Genomic DNA, 23,497 nt, shown 5'->3' with positions numbered 1-23,497 from the left:
AAACACTATAGTTCGTTCCCAGGTTTTGAAGTTTAACGTGACATCAATTTTCTCTGAACTAGTATACCATTATATTGTTTAGGAGCCAGTTGAAAGTCGCCTCCGGGAGCGTGATTTTCTTGCTGTGTCGAAGACCAATTGGTGTAATCTGTTTGGTCGGGTTGACTCTTTGACTCATTCCTCGCTTCAATTCTCGTTTTTATAATACATGTTTTTTTTTCATCTTAAAGAATTTAAATATTGCTTGCTTTTGCTAATTGCAATATAATTCTAATGAAAACATAATATCATTCCTCCTTTTCATTGTGTTTACTGTTTCATCAGATGAATTTAAATTGGGCCTCAAACAAAAAATGAATAAATGAAATACCAGATGATTTTTATTTGACGCGTGTATATTTTTAGCTTGTATATACCAATCTAGAATTCCTACACTTAAATGGTACAAACTTTAACTATGACTATTGTTATAACAATTCACAAATAATAATTTTAGTTTTAGAAATGAGTGTGACCAGTAAAAGAGTAGATATGGTATGATTATAGCTGAAACAAATCTCCATCAGGGACCAAATGACGTAAACAATATATACATACTACGGATACAATATTTGAACTATTTTTTTAATTCACATTTCCCTCCCCGAAAACATCCTATTAGTGGGTTATTAGATTTTTTCTTTATTTCTATGAAGTATGTTTTTTGGAATATATGTCTTTACATTTGATTTTCCTATTATGTCTGTTCGTTTTGCTCACATGTTCACCATAAACCACCATATTTTACATAAGGAAATACCGGTACCAAGTCAGGAATATGACAGGCGTTTCTGAGCTTTGAAACGTTACGATTTTGCCATTTGAAGAATAAAGGCAATAGTGGTATGCCGCTGTTAAATAGTCATAAATCGATTTAAATGAAAGAAATCCGTGTTACAAACCAAAACTGAGGAAAACACATAAACTATAAGAGGAAACAATATAGAACAACAGAAACACTAACTGCTTTAAAAACAAACGCCACATACATGGAAACCGGCTATGTGATAACAACTGCCATATTCCTGACTTGGTAAAGAACGTTTTAAGAACAAAATGGTGGGTTGAATTAGGTTATATGGCTAACCAAACCTCCTGATTGTATGGCAATGTTAGAAATATCGCTAAAATGAAAACATTACACAACAGGAATCAGTACACTTAAATGCAAGAGCATTCAGGACCGCGAAATACATAAATAAATAATATAAACATGTAGTTAATCTCAACATGTTTACAACAGAATAACAACGAACACCTAAAACGAATTTACGACATAACACAAATACAGCGCAATAGAATAATGAACTGTGTGAAAAGTCTTTCTGTTTTTGAATTTTCCTTGGAGTTCGGTATTTTTGCTATTTCACCTTTTATCCAAACAATGTGTGTACTTTTTGTTTTAGATTGAAATCAGCAATTTCCTTTAACAATGTTTAATATCAGTTTTAAGCACTGTGTTTTGAACAATACTGCTAAATTATACTTCTTCTACAGGGATAGACTATTATTAGATATAATTGCCCCGAAACATTACAATTTATATTCATAGATAAACATGTACTTTACGACGTGTTCTGAATTAAACCCAAGTGGTATGAAATCCAGGGTAGACTGAGGAAGACTTAGACAGGTTAATTCTAACCACGATCAATAAATATTTATGTTGTATTTATTTGTCAGGTATAATTCGGTTAAGGAATGATTTCAATCTACATAGTATTAGTGAAGATAACATTTACACAATAAGATTAAATGTACAACTATACATAAACGGTACCACTTTTACAGCACCTGTTACAAATGGTCTTGAAGTATAGATTAATGGTACTGACGTTGTTTATCATTTTAATAAACTATTCTTTTATTTGTCTTTATAAATATTACGTTTACTGTTTAGTCTTTTTTTTTTTTATTGATATCCATTTGACATGGCTCTGTACTTGTAGATCTCGTCATTGTGTTATTGTTCTATGATAATTCTCGTATGTTTGTCATTCTTTTTTGCTATTGTGCTTTGTCTATATGCCTTTTTATGTTTTTTTTTATATCTACATATATAACGTGGCTCTGTACTCATACATTCCGTCATTGTTTTAATACCACTAATATGGTAAATCTTCAATTTTAGCTAACATGCTTGATCCATATGCCATGTTATGCTTCTTTGTTACATATTTGTTTGTCTTTTTAAGATTATAACACAATGTTCAATGCTGTACCTCTACTTTTGACATTTTTATCTATTATTTTATTATTTAAATGTTTTTTTTTTGTTTCTACATGCTTTGCTTTCAATATTAGGCATCGAACATTTCTGATGAGTGCAAAGCCAGAAAAGACATTAAGTGTTGTGTTCATTTTAACAGAACTAGGTCGATAGGATACCTGGTAGAATTAACGTGTTTACGATATCACCAGATCATTAGATAGTACTTCGGCACTAACATTTACAAGAACTTCTTAAAATTGTCCGGTTTTTTAAAATGATACATTATCAAGAAACTAAGTTTTCGAATCCCGCAGGAAAAGACGACCTTAGATGGATTTATCTCTCTTTACTTATAAGATAAAGGCAGCAATAATAAACCGCTGTTCGAAAGTTATAAATCGATTGAAAGAAAACAAATTGGGATTACAAACTAAAACTGAGGTTACCATCAACTATAAAATGAAAACAACGAAACAACAGAAACACTTAAGTGCAACAAAAAAAAACACGACAATGTAACGTACACTGAAACGAACTATACGATAAAAATTGCCATTTCCCTATAATGGTTCAGTAAAGTTTAGGGAACAATGGTTGGTTCAACCTGGTTCTGTGGCTAACCAAACCTCGCGCTTTTGTGGCAATGTTAAATATAACACTAAAGGACAATATTACACGAGACGACTACAATACAAAAACATGCATGAACATCCAGGACAGAGAAATACAAAAATAAACAACCCATAAATGCAATTCGCCATGCTAGTAGTTATAAAAGGTACCAGACTTATAATTGTATACGCTAGACGAGCGTTTCATCTACATAACACTCATCGGTGACGCTCATATCAGAATAGTCAGAAGGCCAAATCAGTATAAAGTTAAAGAGCATTGATGACCTAAAATTCCCAAAAAAGTTCGATATAAAATACCGTGACACGTCTTGTAGCAAAAGGTTAAATCACATAAATACTGAACTCCGAGAAAAAATTCAATCGGAAAGTTCCTAATCACTTGGCAAATTCAAATGACAAAACACATCAAGCGAATGGACAGCAACTGTCATATTCCTGACTTGGTACATGCATTTTCAAATGTAGAAAATGGTGGATTGAAGCAGAACCTGGTTTTACAGCGCTAAGCCTCTCACTTTTGCGAATTCACACTCATCAAAACAGTCATATTTGGGAATAGGTCATGTTCGGTACTAAAAAGACATGATGACGTAAATGGTAAATTATGATCTAAGACGAAGTAAACTGTCCTTACTTAGTTTAAACAAAGACACATCGTACGGATTAACTAATTCGTGATGGTGTCTTTAAACTTTACGGAGTATGATTATTAATCTTTCCCCCTTATTAAAGAAGGACTAAAGATACCAAAGGGACAGTCAAACTCATAAATCTAAAACAAACTGACAACGCCATGGCTTAAAATGAAAACGACAAACAGAAAAACAATAGTACACATGACACAACACAGAAAACCAAAGAATAAACAACACGAACACCACCAAAAACTAGGGGTGATCTCAGGTGCTCCGGAAGGGTAAGCAGATCCTGCTCCACATGTGGCACCCGTCGTGTTGCTTATGTGATTACAAATCCGGTAAAGGAACAAGGAACTTAAGGAACATATCCAATATCATTTGTGAAACGGTTATTCCATAACGGTCAACCAACTCGTGATGGCGTCCGTAAAATTTACGAAGGGATGATTTCAACTTCACCATTTGGAACTCTTGGTTTAATAGCTTCCTTGTGAGCAATAACCCTCTGTCAAGAAAATCATGATAGGTAATGCAAGCACGGGAATATCGTATAAGTTGGGAGATATATACCCCGTATGCAGGTGCTGCTGGAATGTTGCTACTTAGAAATGGAAAGTTCACAATTGGAAAGCTGAAATTATCCCTTTTGTCGTAAAGTTTTGTCTTCAACCGAACCTCATTGTCAATTTCTAGATGTAAGTCAATATATGAAGCCGACATAACTGTATCTGTAGTATCCTCTATCTCCAATTCGATGGGATAGATGCGATCCACATAGTCACCAAATTTTGAATTGTTTAGTGAAAGAACGTCATCTATATAGCGGAAAGTAGAGTTAAAGGATATTGCTAACTTCTTCTCTTTCTTCCTAAGAAGTTCCTGCATGAAGTCAGCCTCATAATAATAAAGAAACAAGTCAGCAAGTAGTTTGTTCCCATTGGGATGCCGACAGTCTGTTCAACAACACGTCCTCCGAACGTAACAAATATGTTGTTAATCAAGAAATCAAGCATCTTGATAATATCGGTTTCAGAGAATTTTTTGTTTTAATCAGAGTGATTCTTTACAAAGTAGGATTTATCCCTCCCTAAGACCAGATACTTGTATCTACGTTGGCCATTCTTTTTTATGAAGCAAAGTAATACCAACTCTTTTAATTTGTCTTTTAGTTTGAAATGTGGAATACTTGTGTAAAGAGTAGAAAAGTCAAATGTTTTAATACTGTTACAAGATGAAAGAGAGTTAGATTGTATGTACTCTAAAAGATCTTTGGAATTTTTAAGTATCCACATCTGATTCACGCCACCTCTAGAATAGGCAGTTTCACAATAACTTTGAAGCCCGTCTTTGATTGCTGATAAAATAGATGTTAATAATTTAGAAAGGGGTTTCGTGGAGCACTTGGAAGACCCAGCAATGTATCGTTGTTTGTAAGGACACTTATGTAGTTTAGGTATCCAATACAGTGATGGAAGATCCAGTTCTTCATCTTTAGTTGAAATACCAAAGGAACAAAGAACAGACCTATGATTATCCAGGATTTCCTCTTTGGTAAGTGTCGTGAGGGTATATGTTGAGTTTCCAAGTGAATTGTCTATACCTAATTCGTTTATCAAGCAATTAATGTAATGACTTTAACAGACAAAAACGATATTATTTGGGGCTTTGTCTGCGGGGACAATAACATATTTATCATGAAGGTCAGATAGGTGTTTAGCAACATTTGGGTCTTTGAATATTGACGAAGCATGGGCATTGATGGACCCATTCAGTTTCTTAATTCTGATTTGTATTAACGACCTCACTGCCTTAATCCATTCGGATAGAGTGTCTACGTCTTCCTTCTCGCGCTTAGCCCATTGCCTGGCATAATCCTCGACTGAATCCATCAAAATTTTAAAGTTGTATTTCCAATTGATGGATTTAGGCTCACGATATTTCGGACCTTTCGATAACACATTTCGTAGAGAAGTGTTATTTACAATGTTAAGGTCGCCGGTAATAACGTTGCCAGCAGGATTATATGTGAATTGGGAACTAGCGCAAGAGCAATCAGGAGGTTTAGACTTGAAGTCGTCAATATCGAGATCCTGCAAAACGCGTTTGTAATTGAAAATTTTAGTTGCAATAGGTTTGGTATAGGTATAAGAAATTATTGGTACAGACTGGTCTTTGAAATAAGGAGGTATTTTCGATTGAACTAATTTATGATGAAGGATATTGCCTAGGTTGACGCCATCAAGACCTTTGTTGGCAAAGGAAAGATTTAGAAAAGATCTTTTCTCTTTTTCATCTTTTCCAATGCGAACAGGCTTGAAAAGTCTGTGTCTTGCAATATCCGAAATTATAGCTTGAAGTTTGTATTGGTTTGTATGACGGTTTGTAACAGTGGATTCCAAACATAAATTGAACAGAGAATGAAGTTTTGAAAGGGGTAATGAATAAAGTTTCGTGCGAATATGATGAATACCTAACGGTTTTTGTATGAATGGCAGAAAGTCATTAATAGAGACATCATGCAGAGAGGGTGATGTATAATGACGATGACCACGACTGCGTCTACGTCGAGGAGTAGAGTTGAAAATATTCATCACATTCACCGAGTTACACGAAGGAATAGATAAAATACCTATACCATCAATTTTGTCATTGCAGCCATACGGTGTTGCAGTTTCCAATTGTCTAATCCAGTAGTCTTCTTTTTGTCTACGGAGAGTCGTTGAAAGATTATAATTGTTAGAGCTATGGTATATCTTTTCGATAATGCGAACTGTCATAGAAACGATGGAATGAGCGGGCTGGTTGAAATGCTGGTATAGAATGTCGTTAGCATTGAGGTTAATGTCTGATCTATGACCGCACATACGTTTGTTTAGCCTTCCTTCGTTTCACCGACGTATACCAATCATATTACTTTGTTGGAGCAGTGTAAGGCGTACACTCCTGTATATGAAGTCCGTGTAGTGTGAACATGCTCGAGCATAACGTATCAACTGAGATATGTAAACATCATACGATGGGGGAAAAGGATATATTCATCTGAAAAATGGGAAATTGATCATTGGGAAGTTGAAATCGTTCCGCTTGTCATAGATTGTAGTATGAAGTCGTCCATCTGTGTCAATAAAGAGATAAAAAAAAATCATGGTATGAAGCAGTCCTTCAATTATCAATAGTATCCCTAATTTCAAGTTCGATGGGTTATATGAGATGCAAGTAGGCTGAAATATGCCCATATATAAATATGGTTATATATATATTCAGTGATAGGACATCATCAATATATCTAAAACTCTTTCATTACAGATCCTTGGCATTTAAATACTACTATTCGGCATTGGACGGTTATGATGAAGACAATCTAGAAAAGCCCATAAAATTTATTAAGCGTCGTTTTAAATTTTTACAGCACTGGATGGCTAGCTCAGCTGGTGGTCTTTCAGTCACCGAGGGTATCATCAGCTCAGCTTCGATATTGACATGACGAAAAACAAGCTATTAAAAAATTGTCTGCTTATACATTTATAACCTACTAGTATTAAGAAACTAGGCTTTCAACTCACTTAGCCCAAGTTGAAGCCATCAGCCCAGTAGTAAGTAGTTATGTGTTTACATAAATTATCATTGAAATGTAATAATTACAAATTAACTATTTACAAAACTTTGAAATTTCAAAATACTATGGATTTTCTTCACCATATATATGTTACATTTAACTGCATTTGGCAAAACCTACAGAGCTGGTTATGCCCTGGTTGAGAAAATCTCTTCTAGCTGGAAGAGGGACTTTGATATTTTTCTGTCTATGAAGAAATAACATCAAATATATGGTGCCCACTGAATAACCCATGTAGAAGGTTATTCCAAAGTGTGCAAGACATTATATTATTTCGAATGGACAGAACAATTATTACAGTCGTTCTAAAAAAAATGTAAATGATGATAAAAATGTCGATGACGTCGCGGTCGGATGACAAAATCGTGTCTAGGAGCTGATAGACAAAACACTTTCAGCCAATTAGAAGACGTGTAACATTTAAAAGTAAATTATTTACAGATATTCTAGATTTTGATTTAAACGATTTGACGTCGATCACGAATTTGACTATCGCCAAAAAAAATCCATTTTTAGCGGCGTATTATATTTTACTTTCTAAACAAATGGTTCCTCCAAAAACACATATTTGAAAATGAACAATTTAACTACAACAATAAAAAGAATAAGACCACAAGAAAATTAAGGTTAATACTGCAATAATAATAGCCAAAAGAGAAGCGGAAGACGCTAACGTGGACAAAGTCATAAACCAATAACAACCAAACAACGCAGGTTGTTATACCTACATATATATGTCTCAGGAAACAAACAATCCATCGTATCGTAATGTTTATATCAGGAATGAAAATACCGTACCTAATATAAAAAGCGTATGTTTTGCTCATGAACATATGTATTCATGATTCTATTGGATGAAAGTTTTATTTGTGCAATATTTATACAAACAACTTGAAGCATGTTTTCATAAAATACATTTTGTCAACACAACACTGAGGAAATGAGATATGTAACACTATCTGTACGCATCAGTACTGAACTTATACACAAATATACACTGTTTTATACAAGTATGATTCGTGTACTGTATATTTAGGATGTTCATTTTAATTGTTTTGCTTTGCTTTGGATATCATGGATATACATTGAGTGAGGATTTGGCCGCTTGTGATAGGTAAGAATTGGAAGAAAACTTTGATATGTATTGAAGTGTACAGATTTGTAAACTGCATCCGTTCATATATATGATACGTCTACACAGGGAAGTAAAATTAAATATGATACTTCTGTTTTAATGCGAAAAACATCCAATATAGTACATAGTATTTAAAAAGCAAAATAACAAAAATACCGAACTCTTAGGATAATTCGAATCAGAAAGTCCCTAAGTTCGTAATCAAATGGCAAAATCAAAAGTTTAAAAACATCAAACGAATGGAAAACAACTGTCATTTTGTATTGACCTACAATTAAGGAATAACGGTACTGTTTTAATAGTTTTCACCGTCACCGTCTAATCCAATGATTTAATCGTGAATGTAACACGTCTTCTGATTGGTTGACGTCAGTTTGTTTATCAGCTCATATACATAATTTTGTCATGTGACCGTGATGTCATCAACGTTTTTTCATGATTTACCTCTCGGTTTAAAATGGAATTAAGAATTGAATTAGAAGAAATGACTGTAATATTTTTTTGTCTATTCTAAAAAATGTGGTGCACACTTTTAAATAACCCGCGACGCTGGTTATTTAGTGTGCACCACATTTTTATGTTATTTCTTCATAAACAGAAAAAAATATTAGTCATTCCTTAATAACAAAATAAGTTAATACGATAGAGCTTGAAAAAATGTATAAATTTGACATACAAAAAAAATTCGCGATACTGTGGATTTGACGGTAACTTTTAGCCAATGAAAAATGAAAACAAACATGTAGTTATTTTCAATTTTTATTGCAAATAGTACTTTGATGTCTACTTTGCATCGTTTGAGGTTTATCATACAACGTCTCTATGTCTGTGACATTTTGAGGGCAGAAATACTAGTTATAAAAGATTAAATGTTTGTTAAAGTAAATTGTCGGTTAATGCATGTGAAAATTGAATGTCACAGAACTTACATTAACGTAACTGTTAAATATCAGTAGAAATGGTCGCCATATGTATACATACAGGCAACAGTAGTATACCGCTGTTCAAAAATCGATTGAGAGAAAATTAGTCCAGGTTACAAACTAAAACAGAAGGAAACACATCAACTATAAGAGAGAAACAACGAAGCATCGGCAACACTGAAATGCAAAACAGAACAAACGACAATACAACACACACAGAAACGAACTATAAGATAACAACTGCCATTTTCCTGACTTAGTTCATGTTATAAAAACGATCCTTTATATATTCTATTGAATGTTGATATAGAATGTCAATTTCATTAGCCAGATTTACTGTGATGGACCATTATTACATGCTATACAAATGGCCAAGATATTTCCTGATGGCAAAACCTTTGTTGACATGAGTATGAAAGAAAATCCAGGTGAGAAAGTATAAAAAAAACTTTCATGAAATGTAATATTTTAGAGTGTTACTAATTTTATAAGTTTTAAAGTTTATATTGAAATACCGCATAGTATATATCTTCATCTGTTACTGTTTCTTTATTGATTTAGTTTAACACAAGGTCGTGTTTATGTAAATTTTTGTGCTTATCTTTAGTAATACATACCTTAAATTATGTGTACAAAACGTAAAGACATATAAGGTACACTTAATAGTTATAGGTACCAGCATTAAAATTTAATACCTCAGACGCGCGTTTCGTCTTCATAAGAGTCATCAGTGACGCTCAGATCAAAACACATACAAGCCATACAATAACAAAATTGAAGATCATTGAGGACCCAAAGTTCCAAAACGTTGTGCCAAATACGGCATGGTAATATATGCCTTTGATAAGAAAATCTTTGGTATTTCAAGTAGTTCATATCTTTGCAAACAGTAAACTTATAAAAATGACCATATAATTGATAGTCATGTCATCATCAAAATGCTGACTACTGGGCTGTAATAATACGATCTTTTTTTACCACCTTGCTGATTACAACCCATAAGATAAACGACGTAACAATATTTTTTTTGAATTGTAGATGTAATAATCTCAGCATTTAACAACTTGACAAACCAGTCTAAGAGTACATTGAAAAACTTTGTCGCTCAGTATTTTACTGGACCTGGTGAAGAATTAGAAACATGGGTTCCAACAGATTATGTGAAATTGTAAGTTAATAGACAGCTAAATTATATCATTGAAACAATTGAGAAATTATGCGGTTTTATGAATACTACCAAATATTATCTGGTACAAAGTGCATACCAAAGACCAAAGAAGGACGGATTCTAATATTGTTTTAGTGCATAGTCTTAAAGCATGACTGAAATATATTGTACAAACGAGAAAGACTTAACAACTTAATAATATCATATTTTTTTAATATATACTCTTGTATATTGTAGTTTTAACCAACATATTAACAAAACATTTGCCATTGTTAAAGATTCCATTCTGATTGTTCATAACATTATTACAATAGAAAAAATACCGTGAAATTTGACACACATTATTACAATAGAAAAAATACCGTGAAATTGACAAAAGAGAACAAAACATTACACTACCCGGATATTTTGAAACGTTTGCACATTTCATAATCAAATATCTTTGATCTGTTTGATTATGCAGATCGTAAACTCATGTCACTTTATCTTTTTCATTTGTGTTTTTTTTCATTTCGCCGATAATTAGACCACATTTTCTAAATAACTTACACGACCCACAACTTAAAGACTTTGGATGGGACCTTTGTAGAATCTGGAAAGATCTGGGAAGAAAGGTATAGTAGTAAGCTTTATAATAATAGTTAATTAGTATCGTAGCAACAATACTAGTAATTTAATTAAGAAAATGTCATTGTAAATGTGTTTAATGCTAGTTTTCTTGTGTCTTAGAGCAAACATAGCAACACATTAACAGATAGTGATATTAATTTCATCCTATTGACGAATCTTTGCTGTGTTTTGTCATAACTGTAATTTATATCAATACAGGAATTAGTCTGATATTGTAGGGGCGTAATTGGTGCACATAAGAAACCCACAATCTATCAATGTGTTTTCCTTGGTGATTCGGATTAGCTTTCGCTTAATCGATTTATGGCTATTGAACAGTGGGATACTACTGTTGCTTTTATATATTGCCAAAACGTTTATACATATTGTTACAGAAGAAACTGTATGTACAATCAGAATGGAAACAGATGACTGATGTACCCATATTTTGACTATTTTATTAATTGTGACTTATTATTTTTTGACGCATCATGTAAATGTAGCGGAATTTGATGAGACTGTTATTAAAGTGAGAGGGTTAGTGCTATAGAACCATGTTTAATCCACCATTTTCTACATTTGAAAATGCCTGTACCAAGTCAGGAATATGACAGTTCTTGTCCATTCGTTTTTGATGCGTTTTGTTTTTTGATTTTGCCATGTGATTATGGACTTTCCAAATTGATTTTCCTCTTAGTTCAGTATTTTTGTGATTTTACTATTTATAGTTTGAATCATCTTATTTTAATTACAGTAAATCCTATATACACCGGTATACCTTTCTCATTACTGACGAAAAAATATATAATATCTTTTAAAGTAATCTAAGCACTGAATAATGTTTCAAATTCAAGTAATGGTTTACAATTGATTTAAAAAAATCCTCAAATATAACAGATTTACATGTTCTATTCAATTATATTTCACAAGCACTCTGGTCAGATCAGCCTGTTAGTCCGAGGGAGTGCAAGTGAAACTTACCATGCATCTTTCTATTATTGGTCAAGAAGAGACCGTTTTCTACTACGGTTTCTTAAAAGCGAAATTAGATACATATCTATATCGGTTTTGTTTTAATTCACTTGTATGCAGCCTTTATTTTTAGGTAAAAGACGATGTGAAGTTGAATCCAGATCGATATTCGATGATCTATTTACCGAAACCCTTTATTGTTCCTGGTGGTCGATTCAGGGAGACATTTTATTGGTATTTTCATAATATTATAATAGTTAACTATATATATGGCGTTTCAGGAACGTTTACATTTTCAGTATGGAAAACATACGATAGCAAGACTTAGTTACCAGTTTGAATCAATATGAAATGAACCGTTATATTGAATATACTAGATTAAAAACGAAATGCGGGTAATAAGCTTTGCCACTGGAAATTTAGAGTGTTGTGGGTAGAGGCTGGCATGTTGCATTGCAAAAGCTTCTTTAGATAATTGTTGCAAGGATTTGCAGGGTGCATGACACTCATCCTATATAAAGCGTTGAATTAAAAGTCTTCATTCTAATCGAATGGGGCTTCTTATGTATACATTCCACACAGGCAAAATAACGCATACCTTTAGCAAGGGTTTTGCTTGGGTTTTGAATTTTGCAAATCAAACAAAATCAAAATTATTTCTACTGATTATATACTTATATAGATGCTATACATGTAGTCTTTAAATGTTCTTTTAAGGTTAAACAATGAACTTTTATATATTGATATTAAATTTGTTAATGGATTATGTCATTTTATATTATGTGTAAATGTAGCTGCATCAAAACCAATATATCAATGCAAACATCATGTCAAAATTAAAACGATAAAATGTAACTCTGTCACTATAAAATAAGTAGAGGATGAAAATAAAAAGGTATGGCTAAAAAGGTATGGGGATTGTCTACCCTTCAATGTACTGATTGCATTATCTTATTCTTTAAAATTTGGCCTTATGTTTATTTGTAATATATATATTTTGCCAAACTTGGAATCAAATTCCAATCCCATGGCGGTATGCACTGTTTAGGCGACAGTTGTGTACCGATCTTCAAGTTTCTGAGTCGATTTGGTAACATACAGAAACAAACAGGATCGTTTACTTAACAAAAAAAGAACGATCTGGATTTGAATCAAAACATATATACACATGCATTAAATAGTATACGAATATTAAGGTTTTGAAGATTCTTTTTCAGGGATTCCTACTGGGTAATTAAGGGATTACTGGTATGTGAAATGAAAACTACAGTCAAAGGAATGATGGAAAATTTTATACACTATGTCAAAACGTAAGGTTTGCAAACTGGAAATCTTGGCAAATGTATATAGTTTGCATATCATAATTAGTTATCAAAAGTACCAGGATTATAATTTTATACGCCAGACGCGCGTTTCGTCTACATAAGACTCATCAGTGACGCTCATATCAAAATAGTTTAAAAAAGCCAAATAAATACAAAGTTGAAGAGCAAAGTTGATAAAAAATAAAAAACATTATAATAAAATTAACGGTCCAAATTTTCTGCCCATTTAATTAATAAACGTCTCTTCATTAATGCTCGAGGTCAAGATATATGAACATACAAAAATTTTTTAAGAGCTTATAAACTAAACAGGACTAAAGAGATAACATATTCCGGACTAGATATCAAAGCTTTTAATGAGAAAGATATGTTTCATTAATAAAATAATTTCCAAAATTTTGTAAAAGCGAGTTTTAGCTACACAATATGTGTATTTTCAGGCAAATAACTTTTTTTTCGTATCAACCATAAACAGATAAATAGATATAGGAAGATGTGGTGTGAGTGCCAATGAGACAACTCTCCATCCAAATAACAATTTAAAAATTAAACCATTATAGGTTAAAGTACGGCCTTCAACACGGAGACATGTTTTCAAAGATGTAACATAGTCTTTTGTAATTTTCAATCAACTGTAAAATAAAATTTTAAAAAGCGCATTAGGATGTGCAAATGATCCAACTTATTCAAGGTTAAAACTAATGTACCTTGTTGTTGAACAAATCTTGTTTATAAAGAGTGCAATAAAGTTATTAGAAGACTATCCTTGGCAGAATGCTTTTACACAAGTTACGTTTTAAAATGTAAAGCATTTCTGTCCATTTTAAGTTTTTATTACATGTTTTTAAACTAAACATACACAAATTAATTGACAGATTCTTGATATCCGGTTGTAGACAGAATCTGATAATTTATTCGAAACGTAATCTAAATAAATCCATATTTTTACAAGACCCATATAATGAGTCAGATGGGTATCGTACAAGCTCACAAAGTTATAGTCCGTCCAAAGAATGTCATGCGGTTGCAGTAATTTTATTCTGGTCAGGACAAGATAGTTTAATATAGAGTGTTTTAAAGCTTTAGATCGATTCAAGCAATCCTACACTCAAAAGGAGTATGCAGTGTCTTCCCTACTGCGGCTGCAGAATCTTCCCTACTGCGGCTGTTCTTTCAGATACGTTATTCGTATGCTTAGTTCACATCATGAAATAGGGCGATTATTATTATATTACCCAATGCCGCAATAAGCATTGGTGTCCCACATAACTGACAATGATACATTATTTTTATTCAATAAAAGTTGTTTAAAAACCATACAACTAAAAAAAATCTTTGGAGCCTGGCCTGGGTCAAAAACACTACAATTGTTAGATTCACCAATTGTACATCAGTTGATTTTGAAATGACTAAACAGTTCTCAGTTTACTAAGTCAAACATTTGTGACTGAAATCATTTTCATGTTTTTAGATTTGGCTTTATACCTAATGGTGGAAGAACATATTTCTCCAGAAGATCGCAGCCTCCATTTTTTATTCCAATGATGTACGAATATTATAAGGCAACAGGAGATTCGGAATTCATCAGAAGTAATCTGCATACATTAGAAGCTGAATATCAATTCTGGATGAACCATAGAACTGCATCAGTAGAAAAGGATGGGAAGATGCATACATTGAACCAGTACAAATCAGACGTAAGCAAACCAAGGTAAGTGAAAGGTTATACTGGAATAATCAGATTACTGAGAGGTTAGGTGGCAGGAATGTTACTTAGTATATGCATCTAGTGTTATAGATAAATAAACCTGGCATCTCATTGTAGAAGATTTGTTAAAGACATACATACAGATAAAAAAAACAATGACGACATGCAATAGAATAATTCAACAGAGATATGGCAATGATTGGTCATAGCTAGTTTGAGAAAATTATGACTTGTTGCATTAATATAAATGATAATAAATTAATATGATTAATTAATGCGGTATTAGAATAAAGATATCAATAAGATACACAAACTTCAAGATCAACTGAAAACAATTTGGCATGAAACAGAATACCACCGAATGACTAACAAATCTACAAATCACAACATAGGTTATGTCAATTTACCAAAATTATAAAGACTTAATTTAAATACACATACGATATATCACGTGTTATAATAAAATTATATCTCGGTGAATAATTTAAAACAATCAGAGTTTTTATAAAAAAAATCTTAAACAACTTGGGTTATCTCGCTTGCAAAGGGTCCAATATTCTTGAACATGTCTCTTGATTCGTAGCGAGTACAAACACATTTTATATTTTTAGACAATGTACATATATTGTTTTTACACTGAAGTTAACACTTGTAACTTTAGTTATTGAAATCAAATAATTCTTCCTAATATTTTAAAGAAATCGACATGGTTTAAACGCAGACCGCGAAGAGCACCACAAAACGAATAGGTACGGAAAAAAGAAATGTTCCTATTACCGCTTGCTCAACATGGCATTTTTTTTGTATAACTGTTATTTGTACAATAGTTGGCTTATTGCAGGATAAATCTGGTTCTCCTAGTCTAAGGAAATTACACGAAAACTAAAACCGTAACGGTTTACTGTAATGCATTCCATTTGTAAATTTAAAATGATTTCCAAGAAAATAAATTCAAGAAATTTCTGTTTTTCCTACCGCTATTATTGTTTGCTTGCACAACTAACAATTTCATTATTTGCAGACCAGAGTCTTATTTTGAAGATGTAAGGACGGCAGAGCAAAGAAATATAGGTAAATATTAACTGATACGAGACAAAAATTGATGAAGAGGATAAACAAACTCTAAACATTTAAAATAAAATAATGCACAGACTCAAGCATTTAGTTGATGTCATTAATGGCAAAGTAAATATTATTTTTCTTTATATAACACAAGTTTTCGCGTTATTCTGTAAAGGGTGGTTTTAACAATTTATATATATGGAATTTGTTAGAACTTTTTTCACGTTAGAACATATTTTGTTAACACATTTTTACTCAATGATAACTAAAGAAAGTCTAAAATACGCCGCCCTTTCTACCATTGTTTCATATGTATCAACTGTATTGTTCTCAGCTTTGTCAGATGGGTTTTTGGACGGATATCTTAACTGTAAGATTCTGTCTTGTTGCAAACTGTACCAACAAACAATGCAATACATATCCTAGCGATTCCTAGAAAGTAATAATTATGAGATTTTTTTTTCATAAAGTTACGACTGACAAAAGAGTGTTTGAAAGCTGTGATATATTTATTGAAACATTAATAAGCTAACGATTTTGATTTTTTTTTGTCTTATAGCTGACAGACACAAACTGTATTCAAACTTAGTATCTGCTTGCGAATCAGGTTGGGATTTTTCTTCACGCTGGTTTTCCAGAGGAAAGGGGGAGAATTTAACACTGAATACTATAGCAACCATGGATATAATTCCAGTTGACCTCAACAGTATACTTTGTTTAAATGAGAGGATCTTAATGAAATTCGCCGGAATTATTGGTAAAGCAAAATTTAGTCTGTAAATTATGTAACCGTGTCATTTGTGAATTTTGCTCCCATTCAAAAACATTTCATCAGTATTGAAAACTAAAACAAATATTAATAAGAAACTAGTTGAATTAGGCCTATTGAAATAAACAAACGTTTTAAACTAAAAATTTAAGTCATATTTTGTTCTGTTATAGTTAGGTACAGAGAGGGTGCAAAATATGTATATTGATATGCATCTGTTGTACGATTTCACTTGTTCGTCTCGTTATGTCAATTAACTGTTACAGATAAAGGCAACAGTAGTATACCGCTGTTCGAAATTCATCAATCGATTGAGAGAAAAAAACAAATCCGGGTTACAAATTAAAAATAAGAAGAACTACGACACAACAGAAACAAAACATTAAATTTTACACACACGGAAACGAACTATAGTATAACAATGGCCATTTTCCTGACTTGGTACAGGACATTTTAAGGACAGAACAGGATTATTATATTTGCATACTAATATGTTACGCACATATTTGCTTTTTTCTACACCTACTAAGTATATATTTACATTCACTTTTTTCAGTTTATCTTTTTGATGACTCGTGTGGTAACAACGTTTATGAATTTTAATATGTACATTAAAAATAACACTTGAAAATTTGCTTCATCCAAATCGTTTTTCTGGATTAATTTTGAAATGCCTGAACCCAAGACATTTAAAGCTAATGCTGTATATATAAATTTGCTTGAACGCGTAAGGAGGTAAATAAACAAAAGGGGGCTAAAGAATAAACCAAATTAATCAAATATCAAGTAGTTGGGAACATTGAGTTTCTTAATAATTTCTAAACGAATCAACAGAGAATATTATTAAAACAAAATATATATCATGTAAATTCCGAGCTTCTGTTACTGGGCCGATGATACACTTAAGGATTAATATTCCAACAGCCGTAGTGTCGACTAATTTAAATGTTAAGTTAGGAAATGTTTGTGGGTTTTCATAAACTAAGGTTACACTTCGTTTTTACCAACATCTTAGAATGGTTCGCTATGACATTCTGTCATACGATTGGTTATTGGTTAAAACAAAAAAACAATACGTTTTATAAATTGCATGCATCCAAATATGTCTTTCTTATTTTGCCATATCTTTTTTTATTTTCAGGTAATTCTACAAAAGAACAATACTACTATCAAAAACTAACGAATCGTAAAGAAGCCATCGAAGCTGTGTTATACAATACAGATGCAGGAATATGGCATGACTTTTCACTACATACTAATAAATCAAGGGAGTATTTTTATATGTCCAATATTTTCCCTGTATATATGGAGTGTACAGATTTAACCAATGAAAAGAAGGAAAAAATATTACAATATTTAAAGGTAATTAACTGTCGTTTGTGTTTGATTTTCAAATTAACGAGAGGTAAATTTCAAAATGGTTTTCAAATGAATCATTTATTTCTGTACAAATTGAGATAGAAATAGATTACATGTACAGGGACTGATTATGTCACAAATTTGATCAAAAGAAAGAGATTATAAAGTATTTTCAAATGAACCATTACATCATGTACTTCATTCTTAACTACTTAACACAAAGCTTTAAGTATGTATGTCTTCTATGCCATCAGAGGCGGATTTAAGCGGACGGAATATGCTCCCTTGTTAACCTTATGCATATACTTATTAGTCGCATTACTATGCCGCCTTGTTGATGCCCCTTCACAAACTTAATTCTGCGTCTAGTAATGCACACTCTTATAACACATATTTGATACATAAAATGTTGGTGCAATCTGTATATCTATTGAAAAATGTATCTTGCTCCGTGACTGTTTGTCTGGAATACATGTTTTGATTGGTATGTACGAAGAATGAAATGTAAGTGAGACCATAAAACTTTGTTTAATCTACTAACCTTCCCTGTGGAATCATGTGCACATTTTGTGACATTTTTTACATTTAAGCAAATAATTTCTTAAATGTTTACACTAAAATCTTTTAAGACAAACTTCACGATAAAAGGTAAGCAAATTATAATCGATTATAATATCTTTGCTTTATATATATGAGACTTGTTCAAATCAGGAATTTAATTGTTCATCCTATTTTTTACCTTTATTTCTCTAATTACCTTGACATTATAGACATTTTTTTTTCTTTTAAAAAAAATATTTCCAAGGAATAAATTAAATTGTATTTTAGTACGTTTTCAGACTAATAAGATATCAGAATACATATCGAAAGGAGGAGTTCCAACCTCTTTAGATAACACTGGACAACAGTGGGATTTTCCAAACGGTTGGTCTCCACTACAACAGATAATGATATGGTCTTTGGAAAGTATTTACCAGACTGAGCAAATGGCTCGAAAATTAGCTTCTTCATGGCTCGACAGCAACTTTCTAGGTTGGCAAAGAACTAGAGGCATGTTTGAAAAGGTAAATAAAGGCAACAGTAGTATACCGCTGTTCAAAACTCGTAAATCTATGGACAAAAACAAAACTGGGGCAACAAACTAAAACTGAGGGAAACGCATTAAATATAAGAGTTGAACAACGACACAACATAAAAATGCAACACACACAGAAACGGACTAAGCATTAGACAAAATCTGATGAGAATAACAAATATAAAATCAAAACCAATACATGAATTTGGGATAGAAAAGCACCGTGACATGTCTTATAGTAATGTGAATTTACACTCAAATATAAGAGAAAACAAACGACACAACGGAAAAACAACGTTAAAATGTTACATTTGATTTGATAATATGAACGAGCAATGATATAACGATATGATACACTGAAATTATATCTACAATTGAGCAGTTGGTAACTTAGTAGATGTGTTGTTTTCTCAATCGAATTATGACTTTTTAACAGCGGCATACTACTGTTGTCTTTATTTGTACAACAATGTGTATTTCACAGTATTTTTCCATGTACGTAGTTCCAATTCCACCAAGTTTTTTCTACTTCACTTTATCAATTCAAACTAAAGTAGTGATTTGTTTACCCTAAAATGCAATTTGAAATCACTTATTAATGAAATTCGTAGGAGAAGACAGAAAAGAATTTTATTTTTTAAGAAAATCAGGTTCCTTTGTCATTGTCATTTTCAATAACATCTGTGTGTCTGTGTTTTCAAAGGAAACATTTCATGACTTGCTCAATTTCCGCCACGGACTCTCTCAAGTCAGAAATATGACAGTTGTTATCAATTCGATTGGTGTGTTTGTGTTTTAGATTTTTTCAATTTGATTAGGACTTTCCGTTTTGAATTTTCCTTGGAGTTTTTGTTTTTTATTATGGACTTGTCGTTTCAGCACCTGCAGAGTATATGTCGGTTAATTTGTTTTTTAAACACTTTGTGTATTTCAGTATAATGTACTTGAGCCAGGTACTCGAGGTGGAGGAGGTGAATATGATATACAGGTACGTTTCACGTCATTTATTACGTTATTTTGTATATGAAAACTGTTTGGGCTTTAACCGACCATTAGTATACATTCTTGTTTTGATTTTAAAATGTTGGAAGATAATTAAATATGATTTTAACAATAATGTATACTTATGCAATTATGCATTTTCTATGCATTTTCTATTAGCTGGCACAACTAGAAACAAAAGCAATGAAGCAAATAAGATGAAGACAAAACTTTAAAAGTGTCTGGGTTCTTCAACATGCAGCATTATAACAACACGAACATTAGCTAGATCGTCCTTATTCTGACAGTTGGAGAGTATTAAATCTTAGTCAGTGTAGAAATCCTCTTCCGTCATGATTCGGTACAGATGGTTTTTTTTTATAGAGTAAATGGCACTTAATCTGAAAGCGACATGCCTCTAACTTATATGATGGACATAACCTTCTTAGTATCATTTAGTCGTTACCAATTTCCTAAAATATGTTAAATATCTTTTTTGCTTATTATTATATATTGACTAGACTAATTTTAAATATAAACAGCATTTCATTTCTTGTCTGATATTCTCGTTTATTTTACAAATCAGGAAGGATTTGGATGGACAAATGGTGTTGCCTTGGAAATTCTGCAGACATATGGTAACGGCCTCACAACCCCTGATTCTAATCCACAATCAACGTGCATAAACGGTTGTGTTATTTCTAAATCAAACATTTTAATTATTTTACTAGCTTATATTGTTTATTCCAGTTAAAAGTAGTATTGGTGGTGTTAATTGTTACACTATTAAAATTTGAAGTTACAAAAGTTGTAGCTTTCTTTTGGCTTGGAATAGCCATGAAAATGTTTAAATTACTTTTATGACCAGACCAGTAGTCAGCACTTTGGTGTTGACATGAAAACCAATTATATTGTCATTTTTATAAATTGACTGTTTGCAAAAGAATGAATTATTCGAAATTCTAAGGATTGATGAGATCCCAGACATAGATACCCTTAGCCTATTTACCTCAACTGTTGTTTGGTATTTTGTGTCCTCAATGCTCTTCGACTTTATACTTGTTTGGCATTATAACTATTATGATTCTGAGCGTCACTGGTGAGTCTTATGATGACGAAACGCGCGTTGTGCGTAACAAATTGTATGCCTGTTACCTTCGATAACTATTATCAGAAGCACAATTATTTTCAATGCGATTTGGCTATGATTTTGAAAGTATTTCTTGTCTTAAAAAGTGTTTATTATCTTTGCTTCAAACATATACAAGACATGACAGAACATTGAAGAAATATTCGTTATAAACAATTTAAAATAAATTTTCTCAAAAAAAAAGAATCTGAAACCTTCACTCATACATTATTGATGTTAAATAAAGTTGGGAATGAACTTTGGGAATGTGTCAAACAGATAACAACTAGACCAAAGAGCAGAAAACAGCAGAAAACACACAGACTATATACTGACCTTAATCAAATGTATATGCATGTGAACCCAGTTGTACAAGACTGTTCCTATACCTGACAACTTCAGTTGTCAGCTGGTAAAGTAAAACTTATGTTCAGTAGAAAGTCCGGGTTTGTTGACAGATTTGAAGTCAGAAATCCTATTCTAAACATGTGACCGTCAAATCGTTGATTTACATTATGTTTTTTGTCTATGAACCGAAAAATCGTTTTCGATCTACAGAAAGTGCTTATTATTTATATAGATCTGTTAGTCCCATCACAATGACCCATATGACTATTGTCAATCTTTAAATGGTTATGTCGAGGGTTATCGGGATCCAAAACCTTCTCCTATCAGTATCAGTACAACATGAGAACAAACTATAAAAATCACTTGAAAATGGCTTAGTTTCTTTTTATTTGTTGGGAAATACAAGTACCAGGCCATGTTCACTCTGTATTTATGTTATATGTATTTCTATTCGTATCCATCTGATGACTTGAGCCTTTTTCAACTGATTTTTAGCTAACCTGGCCCGAAGGGCCAAGTGAGCTTTTTTCATCACTTGTCGTCCGTCGTCCGTCGTCCATCGTCGTCGTTTGTCGTCGTCGTCGTTAACATTTTACATTTTGAACTTCTTCTAGTGAACCACTGAATGGAATGAAACCAAACAAGGCATGAATGTTCCTTATGAGGTGCTGACCAAGTGTTGTTACTTTGTAGCCGATCCATCATTCAAAATAGCTGCCAGGGGGGGGGGGCTTAGTTTAACATAGGACCCAATGGGAAATGCATACAAATGACTGCTTTTAGAGAACCACTGAATGGAATGAAACTAAACATGGCATGAATGTTCCTTATGAGGTGCTGACCAAGTGTTGTTACTTGTAGCCGATCCATCATTCAAAATGGTGCCAGCGGGGGGACTTAGTTTAACATAGGACCCTACGGGAAATGCATACAAATGACTTCTTTTAGAGAACCACTTAATGGAATGAAACCAAACATGGCATGAATGTTCCTTATGAGGTGTTGACCAAGTGTTGTTTCTTTGTAGCAGATCCATCATTTAAGATGGCCGCCAGCGGGGAACTTAGTTTAACATAGGACCCTATGAGAAATGCATACAAATGACTTCTTTTCAAGTAACGACTGAATGGAATGAAACCAAACATGGCATGAATGTTCCTTATGAGATGCTGACCAAGTGTTGTTACTTTGAAGCCGATCCATCATCCAAGATGGCTGCCAGCGGGGGACTTAGTTTAACATAGGACCCTATGGGAAATGCATACAAATGACTTCTTTTAGAGAACCACTAAATTCAAAAAGAGCTCTTTCCAGGAGAATATTAGATAATGTAATCAAAAAGAAGGATGTGGGGAAAGCAACAAATGCGACAAAATATGACATTACAAAACAAAATGGTTATTGAGTAAACATTCATGTGACAACAACTCAGACGATACATAAAAAATCAGAATAATGAAGAAAAAGTTGGTTTCCCTATATACGTTTACCTGCAATGTTGGTGTACGAGGCGCGTTTATGATTTTCATTATGTTACTTGACATGAAAAATTGACAAAAAAATAATATTTTACTTGTAAAAGTAAATCCTGAGCCTGTAATAGCTGCTCTTCTTGTTCCATTTGAATTATTAAGAACAACGTTGTCGCCTTTCTTGTTCTCATAGATTCATATGATATGAGCTGCATGTTTTGTGAACGTCTTTCCTAACTGTCGTATTAGACTGACCAGTGCATATTGCGCATGGAACTTTAAATGTATTTTAGCGCGAAAATTAACTTACATTTAGCTGGAT

General features: G+C 32.6%; 1 protein-coding gene across 2 annotated transcripts; it reads left to right on the top strand.

Moving 5' to 3' along the window:
• Positions 1-7,870: 7,870 nt before the first annotated feature.
• LOC134722165 (trehalase-like) lies at positions 7,871-21,399 on the top strand. 2 transcript variants are annotated; one of them, XM_063585733.1, is made up of 13 exons: positions 7,871-8,254; positions 9,530-9,626; positions 10,237-10,366; positions 10,893-10,980; positions 12,081-12,181; positions 13,165-13,257; positions 14,744-14,983; positions 16,002-16,051; positions 16,602-16,799; positions 17,953-18,173; positions 19,010-19,234; positions 20,180-20,233; positions 20,813-21,399. In XM_063585733.1, exons 2-13 carry the CDS (start codon positions 9,566-9,568, stop codon positions 20,978-20,980), a joined length of 1,629 nt encoding a protein of 542 aa, XP_063441803.1. In that variant the 5' UTR covers positions 7,871-8,254; positions 9,530-9,565; the 3' UTR covers positions 20,981-21,399. The 2 variants fall into 2 exon arrangements, with proteins under 2 accessions (XP_063441803.1, XP_063441802.1); XM_063585732.1 differs by having other exon boundaries at positions 9,526-9,626.
• The last annotated feature ends 2,098 nt before the right edge of the window (positions 21,400-23,497 follow it).

This window comes from Mytilus trossulus, chromosome 6, assembly GCF_036588685.1.
Source record: "Mytilus trossulus isolate FHL-02 chromosome 6, PNRI_Mtr1.1.1.hap1, whole genome shotgun sequence".
In the NCBI taxonomy this organism is placed as follows: Eukaryota; Metazoa; Mollusca; class Bivalvia; order Mytilida; family Mytilidae; genus Mytilus; species Mytilus trossulus.
The sequence above is the reverse complement of the archived record's forward strand: the minus strand, read 5'-3'. Positions and strand labels throughout refer to the sequence as shown.